The sequence below is a fragment of the Alexandromys fortis genome, unplaced genomic scaffold (genome assembly GCF_014885135.2).
Source record: "Alexandromys fortis isolate MF-2015 unplaced genomic scaffold, M_Fortis_MF-2015_v1.1 scaffold_78, whole genome shotgun sequence".
Classification (NCBI taxonomy): domain Eukaryota; kingdom Metazoa; phylum Chordata; class Mammalia; order Rodentia; family Cricetidae; genus Alexandromys; species Alexandromys fortis.
In genome coordinates, this window is record NW_026067977.1 from 3,862,958 (window position 1) to 3,872,528 (window position 9,571).

Here is a 9,571-nt window from a genome sequence, read left to right on the forward strand (position 1 = left end):
TTTGATTTTAGCCATTCTGACAGGTGTAAGATGGTATCTTAAAGTTGTCTTGATTTGCATTTCCCTGATCGCTAAGGAAGTTGAGCATGACCTTAAGTGTCTTTTGGCCATTTGAACTTCTTCTGTTGAGAATTCTCTGTTCAGCTCAGTACCCCATTTTATAACTGGGTTGATTAGCCTTTTACAGTCTAGTTTCTTGAGTTCTTTATATATTTTGGAGATCAGACCTTTGTTAGTTGTGGGGTTAGTGAATCAAATCCAGTCTTATACATGCTAGGCAGTCCCCTATGACTGAGTTACATCCTAAGCCCTCAAAAGTAGTAATAATTGCTATAGTGGAATATTATATGAATTCCAAGTACATCATATTCTAGTTTATCTCTTTCTTTGGTCATCATCATCTCCATGAATACAATTATGGAAAACTCTCAACTGACAGAAAATACACACAGATATATGCATATGTGCACACCACATACACATGACTAAGGTACAACTTCAAAAGTTTGGTATTTGAACTTGGAGAATGAGTTTAAATTAGAGGGTATAAGGTGCACAATCAAAAGGTGATTGCGAAAGGTTTGAGAGTTTGCTCAGTGATTAAGCGCACTGAATGTTCTTCCAGAGTAGCCCAATTCCATTCCCAGCACCCACATGGTAGCTCACAACCAATTTTAACTCCAGTATCAGGGGAGCTGATGCCCTCTTCTAGCCTTCTTGGGAACTAGAAGTACATAGTGTAGCAACATGAATGAAGGCAAAATGTTTACCCATACACAAAATAAAAAATAAAGATGGGGTCACACAGATCTGAGTGGCCTGTGCTGTTACCTAATGCCATGGTGATAACCAGAACAGGCTGAGGGTCATGTCTGGGTCTGTGGGCCTACTGCAGTCAGGGTCTATGTTGATGTCTGAGGCTCCTGCTACCAACAAAGGCCATATGGATGTGTGGCCTTGTTGGTTCCTGGGGAGATGTGCTGTCACCAGAACCATCCTGATCTGAGTGGCTTGTGCTGCCACCAAGAGCCACCATATTGTCCAGGCCTGAGCTGCTGCTGAGGGCCATATCTGGGTCTGTGGTCCTGCTGCAGCTGGGGTCCATGTTAATGTCTGTGGCCCATGTTACCACATGGGGCCATAGGAACCATGCATGATGAAATCAGAGGGCCATGCTAAGCCGCCCTCACCCTTTGATGTCCCTGGGAAAGTTGGCCATGACATTCACAAGACACTGACTGCAGCAAGAGAGCTGGCCCCACATTCAGGAGAGATGGACCCACCCCTCACCACAGGCAATGGAGAATTGGTCCTGATGGTATGGGCATAGAATAGCTGGCTCTGCCTCTCACCTGAGGGGGTAGTCCCAAGTGACCTGGACTGAACAGCTACCACCCAGGCCCACAGTCCGGCCTTGGGTTAGGCCACCCTAACATCTATCCCATCTAGGACCTACTAGACCTGCTAGAGCTTGTGAAGGAACTGGTCCTGTGGAAGTATACCTGCAGGAACTCCATGACTCAAGGCAGCCACAGTATATACGAGAGGATTTTCAGTGAGGATCCAGTGATGATGGTGTACTAGAAACCAGAGGTTTTGAGCCAGACCAGTGACTCACTGCAATGAACATTTTCCAAGTAAAGCTAATTGGAGAAAAGAGTACACTGTGTGACACACCACTGCTCCCTATGCCATTAGGACAAAGAGATATTGAAGAGGCAGGAAAGATGGAGGAAGGAGGGGGTTTTTTATTTATTTTATTTTATTTTGTTGTTATTTTTGAAGTTTTTGTTTGTTTGTTTGGTTAGTTGGTTTGGTTTGAATTTTTTAATTTTTAATTTCTTTTTTTTTACATTTTCTTTTGGGGGAAATGCTGTAAGGGTGAGGGGCAGATATGGGGAACCTGGGAGGTAAGTAAAATTGAGGTACAGGATGTACTCAATTTGGGATGTACTGATCCCAAAGAATCAGTAAAGAAATTATGTTAAATAAAAATTAAAATTTAAATGACTATGAGTAGTATTTAAAAAATTAAAGTAGGAGCATATAATATTCTCATCTCTGGGTATATAACGGTCTTACCAGGTAATCACAAGCATATCTCCGGGCTTAAATTTGCCTATCTAGAATCTACTAAATGAAAATGATTCTGTTATTGCTTCATGCTAATGATCTATCACTTCATAACCATTTTTCCAGCAGGTAGAAAGTTTTAATTTTTCTGGACTTCTTTTTTGAGAATTGGTCTGGGACTCCTATGTATATCGAGTTGTTGTTGAACTTACAGCAATCTTAGCCTCTCAAAATGAAAAGTAAAGGCCTAGCACGTGTTTTTTTCAATTGCATTTCTGCTTCCTTTTCATACATGTTACTATACCATAACTGAAAGTTCATGTTTTTTCTGCTTTCTAGATTGAATTCATCAGAGGAAATACTTGGAATCTCCAGATTGTAGCTCTTCCAGGACAAATTTTCCTCAACTAAATCTGAGTAGCAATTTAAAATCATTGTTCCACCACCTTGTGGCCATGTCAGGGAAATGCCATTTATCTGATAGCCTAAAAGAAAAGACAACCCTGGCTTTCACACAGATATCCCTTGGAGAGTACATTTTTCTTCACAATAAAGAAAATAATCATAAAATATGTATTTCTGTAAACACCATAATTTTTCTGAATATTATATTTCAAATGTTTCAATTCTCTCTGTTGTATTTACCTTATATGGTATTTACTCTATGCCAAAGTTTTTTTGTTTTTGGTTTTGGTTTTTGGTTTTGCTTGACAGGGTTTCTCTGTAGCTTTGGAGCCTATCCTAGAACTCTCTATGTAGATTAGGCTGGATTAACTCTTCTCTACACTGGAATTTCCACTGTAGGGAGCTGTACTAATATAACATTTTATTTTAATTATTATTTTTATTTTATTATTTTTTCATGTATATGGCAAGATGGCTCAGAAAATAACCTGCCAACCTTCATCTAATCCAAAAGACACAAATGATAGAAGAAGAACCAGCTCCCACAAGTTATCCTCTGACTTCTACATAGGCACTGTGGCCTGTATGTGTGTGCGCGCACGCACACACACACACACGAAATGAATAAATGTAATTAAAAGTTTTTAAAGGACTATATTGAAACTGTCTCTAAAACTTCAAAACAAAACAAAATGACAAATGTTTTAAAATTTTAGCTAATGCCTTTAAATTAATATAGCAAAAATTTTGAAAAAATTGTATGACTTTTTTTAAGTTATTTTCTTATTTATGAGCAATAAGAATTATTTCTAAATAAATGTTCAAAAAATGAGTTTGTGCTGGGATATACCCCAGTGGCAGAACATTTGCCTAACACATGCAACGCCCTAGGTCCAACATCTTGGACTGAAAATAAACTGGTTATAATGAAAAACAACAACAACAAACTCTTACCTTGTCTTTTTTATCTTTGAGAATAGCTGTGTTTTCTTTTGCCAGTTTTAGTTTTTCCTATTAAAAATAAATAGCAAAGTATATATAACAATCAAGTACTACTAATACAAATTAAAACAAACTTGTCAAAATATTTCCTAACAACTATTAAAGAATAAAACTCATTCCTATAGAGTCACTATTTGGTTTTATCTCTTGATTCTATTCCCTCTCTCTTGCATATCTGTGGAATCATTAGTGACTCACTTTAAGTGCTTAATCTCAACTTTCTTACTTGTAAAATGAAATGGATGAACAAAAGTATAGAGTAAGAGATACAGAAAAATAACTAAACAAAGAGTTGAAAAAAATCTAAATCATGGTCTGTCTTGAGAGATACAATAATCTTTTCCCCTAGATGTTAACAAAATACATTTCAATGGTACTTTGAATAATGAAATAACTTTTAACACAAAATAAATATGCTGAGAAGCAAAAACATATTAATAAGTTCCAAAAAGCATACAAACTTAACAAACAATATCTGACTTTGGATAAAGAGGGTGTTATGTATAGAAACAGCCAAGAAAAAAATGAAGAAACTATGATAAAAGTGTAACGAGTTAAACTATAGGGCTTATTCAGTAGTTAAAATAGAAAACCTAAGTCTTGCTTACAGAAATGAAAATGGATTGTGCTGCTGGCTAGTTTTATGATAACATGACACAACTAGAGTCCTTTTAGAAAAAAGGAAACCTCAACTGAGAAAATGCCCCTACTCTAGGCAAGCCTATGTATGGCACATTTTCTTGATTGAAGATGTGGAAAAGTTCAGCCCATTATGAGGGGTGCTATCCCCAGGCTGGTGGTTCTAGGAGTGCAAAAGAAAACAGGGTGCCCCAGCACTTGAGAGGCAGAGGCAGGCGGATCTCTTTGAAGCCAGCCTGGTCTACAAGAGCTAGTTCCAGGACAGGCTCCGAAGCTACAGAGAAACCCTGTCTTGGAAAAAAAAAAAAAAAAAGAAAGAAAGAAAGAAAAAGAAAAGAAAACAGGGTGACCAAGCCATGGGGAGCAAGCCAGTAAGCAGCACTCCTCTACAGCCTCTGTATCAGTTCTTGTCTACAGGTTCCTTCCCTGCTTGAGATCCTGCTGACTTTCTTTGAAAGCAAACTGTGATATAGAAACGTGAAATAAAATAAACCCTTTCTTATCACAACAATGAAAACCTTAACTAAGACAGACATTTTTAATATGACAGTCATATATAAAACTAATTGGTGATAGCCTCTAGGAAGCAAAAAGGTCTCAGGAAGCTAAATTCTCCTAGTGCACAGGAATTTAGAAAGTCAAACTTGCTTTGCCTGCTCATGACACCTCTGCCTGTATCCATTCACACTGAATCTTTCACCTTATATACATCATGCTATCTCTCCCACAATATTGCTCCTAACCAAAAGAACTCACTTCATTATGGAAGAATATAGCAGTAAACAGACTTAATACTATTAATCTTTCTTATTATATATCATCTACCAGTGGTTAGCCTTGTGGTTATACTGACAACTGGGATCTGCTCTAAAGATCTAGAATATTGTACTCCAGGGCAAAGTATATTTGTTAAACTAGCAATACTGTATCTCTTCTAGGGATACCATGGCTCCTAGAGGAAAGAGAAAGCACTCTCACAGTTACAGTCACAACTATAAATTTTTCTGACATGGACCCTTAGTACAGTTGATGCAATGCATTTCAAAGGTGTGAACCAGCTCTTATACAAATACATCTGTGGTGGTGGATAACAGATCATGGCTCCTTAGTACCAAAGTGCCTAATAAGGTCTAATATGATAAGTAAAATGTGCCTAAAATATGTCTTGGTAAACAAGACTAACTTGGAGATACAAAAGTAGAAAAGAACAGCCCTGTGTCCAAATTTTAAACATTAACTTACAAAGGAAGAAAGGAGAGGCAGGTGGATCTCTGTGAGTTTGAGACCAGCCTGGTCTACAAGAGCTAGTTCCAGGACAGGCTCCAAAACCACAGAGAAACCCTGTCTCGAAAAAACAAAAAAACAAAAAAAACAAAAAAACAAAAAAAAAAACAAAGGAAGAAAGGCTGTCTTATGGAAGCATTCTGCAATATCTGCAATAATAGCACAAATATATAACCTACTATTTGCATTTTGGTTTTTTGTTTTGATTTTGGTTTTTCAAGAAAGGGCTTCTCCCTGAAACTAGCTCTTGCAAACCAGGCTGGCCTTGAACTCAAAGAGATCCACCTGCCTCTGCCTCCCAAGTATTGGGATTAAAGATGTGCGCCGCCACTACTGGCTTAAACACAGAACTCTTAACTAACACTTTCTTAGAACATATAATATTGAAACTTTCTTACCAGTGGAGAGTGAAAGTATACCAGGGTTGAGAGATTAAAAGAATTGAACTGGGTCTATTTTATGAGCACAGAGGAACACAAACCTGAACTATAATCAATTCTTTAAATCCTAAGTATACACTTTGAGTAAACTGTCATATTCTCTGTACTAGTTCTGGCCACAGAATAAGAAAATATGAACTGAAGATCTTGAAACTCTCTGTTCATATCAAGATATTTTTAAAAATTAGAAGTTCTGAGTAAGATGATTGTCTCTGTGTGAGCTGATGAAGGAGAAAGAAATCTCATTTTGTCACCTACATGATTCATAAGGCGGGGGCCAGTTCTAATCTTGAGAAAGTCTACTAAAGCCTAGCTACTCTGGAGACCTGAAATTAGGGAATAACCACAAGTCAAGAAGCCACAATTACAGGACCCAGGTAAGAGAAGGTTCAGAGTGACAGCTGTGGAGACCAAGAAAGTCAGACACTGAAAAGTCAAAGGATACAAGTGACAAGAGGCTCAGCTTGGGCTGAAAGTGCATAGAGATAGCCCCAATATTTCTGGTGGTGAACAGATCTTGAGTTTGATTATTCTAGGTGGCCAGCAGATAGATTACACTCTAGAACCATTCTATTCACTACTAAAGAGCTTGAGAATTCTGACATACCAGGAGTATCCTCACAGTTGCTTCTTTTGAAAGCACTGAAAACAAAGTCAAGTCCTTCTATACAACTCTCAGTGCTCTAGCTGCTTCCCACCCCTCCCAGTCACTTAAGAAACACCTGCCATCAGAAACATTAACCACTACAAGGATTTTGATCTGAGGGTTTTAGGAGGATAAAACAACCTGCATGCACCACAGACTGCAAAGTTAAGTATGGCCCAATAAGGCACTTCACATAGAAAGAAATAAAACTATCACAGTGAAGATAGCTTTGATGAACTTCAGACTTTTGTCTAATATCCGCTTGCCAACAGTCCAATTCAAGATCATTATATCCAGCAAAAGTTTAAGTAGAACTAAGTTCATCCCTTTATATTAAGACTGGACAAGGCAACTCACTATGGGGAATATGTTTCCAAAAGCTAGCTCAAGCATTAGGGACATACCCTGATCCCACTGGTAGGAGTCCCACAAATAGCTGAAGCTACAAAACTAATTGTCACACATATAGAGACATCCATAGACAAGCACTGGGCTGAGCTCCAGGGATCTTGTTGAAGAGAGAGAAAGGATTAAGTGAGCCAAGGGGATCAAGGTCATCACAAGGGAACCCACAGAAACAACTATCCTGGGTCCATAGGAGCTCAAATTCTGGACTAACAGCCAGGGAGTCTGACTGGAACTGATCTAGTCCCTCTAAATATAGTATTTCCTTTTTTAAGAATTATTTTATTTTAAATTATGTGTACCTCTCCAAATTGAGTATGTGCACTAGAGTGCAGGTGCCCACAGAGACTAGAGGATTTCTCTCTAGAGCTGCAGTTATAAGCAACTGTGAGCTGCCTAGAGTGGGTGTGGAAACTGAACTTGGATCTTCTGCAAGCAAGTGCATGCTCTTGAGAGTCATCTCATCAACCCTCAACAAATACATCATATTAGAAAATATTTCTATTCTTGAAAGTACATATATAATTGTTAAATGAAATGTGTTAAGATGTTTGTAGGAAAAAGAACAGCAGCATTTTCTTACTATTAATTACCCAAATTTGTAAAATTATTTTATGACATTTATAAAACACAAAATCCTACAATTATATTACATGTAATGCCACAAAACCTACTTTTTCTTCCCTTTCTACTTCAAGTTGCTTCTTCAGAGACACGAGTTCACTTCTAATATTAGATAATTCAGTCTCCTAAAGAAAAAGAAAAATGAAGTGTGTAAGTGCTTTTCCATATTTCTCAAGACAATGAAACTGTAATCTAATGCTTCAAATAAATTCAGCTATAGACAAAATTAACTCAGAAAATGTCCTTTTAAAATTCATACATGTGGTCAGGTAGTGATGGCACATTCCTTTAATCCTAGTACTTAGGAGGCAGAGGCAGGAAGATCTCTGAGTTTGAGGCCAGCCTAGTCTACAGAGTGAATTCCAGCACAGCCAGAGCTACACAGAGAAACTCTGTCTCAAAACATAAAAAACGAACAAAAAAACCATACATATGAAGGCTTAGGTAATGGAATATAACTAGACTCTATGTGAACAAGTTTCAAGTTTTTCATAGTTTTCCCAAGGACTAAAATAGCGTATGTATACATACAACAAATTCACATACATACATATACTCATATTCACTTACGCCACCCCACTCTCCTGTCCAAATAGCAAAACTTTAAATTTAGTTTAGGTGACTTTTTTACACTTCTGTTGAAAAGACACTTATGTTATAACGTTAAAAAAAATGGGAAAGCATTCTGCTAGAAAATAGGTAAAAATCCTTTTAGATCTAAGACTGACTCTACAGGTCAAATCTCATGGCTCTACTTAATATTATTCTTTTTTCTAAATGCTGGTATTTTAAGAGTTGGTTTTTATTGCTATTTGTTCTGTCTTACCAAAGCAGCCTTCACCAATGACTGTTCCTGTTCTCTGCTTTTATAAAGTCCTAATTCTGAGTCTCTTTCTTCAACAATCTTATCATATTGGTGCTGTATTAAACAAAGAAAGCATTTTAGGTATATTAAAATAAATAGATTATAATTTATAAGATTATACACTACACATTAAATATTTGAAGAAAACTTATAAATTTGAGTGAATATGTATTTTAAGCTTTCATATATATTCTAACAACCTAAACAGTGAAACAGACAAGTTTTTAACATAATCCACAATAACAAGAAATAGTTATTTTAGTAGAAACATTAAATTTCATAATTTAAGAAGTATAGCTGAGTTGGGTAAGCTACCATGTCCACAAATCTATCACTCAGGAAGTTGGGGATTGACTACCATATGTTCAAAATCAACCTGAGCTACAAAGTGAGAGTCTTGTTCAATATGAATATAACACCAAGATGCCTTAGAAAAGTGACTGACTCCAGGGGCAGATAGATGGCTCAGCTAAGAGCACTGGCTGTTCTTCCAGAGATCCTGAGTTCAATTTTCAACAGCCACAGTTTACAATCATCTGATGCCCTCTTCTGGCCTGCAGGCATACATGCCAACAGAACACCGTATATACAATAAATAAATTTTTTAAAAAAGAAAAGTGACTGACTCCAAATCTAAAACAGGAAACACAATACAAGCCTTGAAATTTTTGTCATAACAAAAATAAAAGCTATCAAAGCCTACTCAAGTCAGGTCAAAAAGACCTAGACAAAGTCAATACAACTTTTCAATATGGACAGGGTTTCTCTGTAGCTTTGGAACCTGTCCTAGAAATTCTTTTTTTTTAATATTTATTTATTCATTTATTTATTTATTATGTATACAATATTCTGTCTGTGTATATGCCTGCAAGCCAGAAGAGGGCACCAGACCCCATTATAGATGGCTGTGAGCCACCATGCAGTTGCTGGGAATTGAACTCAGGACCTTTGGAAGAGCAGGCAATGCTCTTAACCTCTGAGCCATCTCTCCAGCCCCCTAGAAATTCTTAATGATAAATTACTTCATAGTAGGGCTAGAGAGATGGCTCAGAGGTTAAGAGCACTGGCTGCATTTCCAGAAGTCCTGAGTTCAATTCCCAGCAACCACATGGTGGCTCACAGCCATCTATAATGAGATCTGGTGCCCTCTTCTGGCATGTGGGCATACATGGAGGCAGAAGTTGTATA

The 9,571-nt window shown here is 37.3% G+C and overlaps 1 protein-coding gene across 1 annotated transcript in view; it reads right to left on the reverse strand.

The window, feature by feature from the left end:
- Positions 1-9,571, reverse strand: part of Sycp1 (synaptonemal complex protein 1) — an 82,852-nt gene that overhangs the window by 7,523 nt on the left and 65,758 nt on the right. Inside the window, exons 22-24 of the mRNA XM_050157530.1 lie at positions 8,345-8,437; positions 7,569-7,643; positions 3,433-3,489 (exon numbers count right to left, since the gene is read on the reverse strand). Of these exons, the coding sequence (XP_050013487.1) occupies positions 3,433-3,489; positions 7,569-7,643; positions 8,345-8,437 (225 nt within the window). The remainder of the gene's footprint in view (positions 1-3,432; positions 3,490-7,568; positions 7,644-8,344; positions 8,438-9,571) is intronic.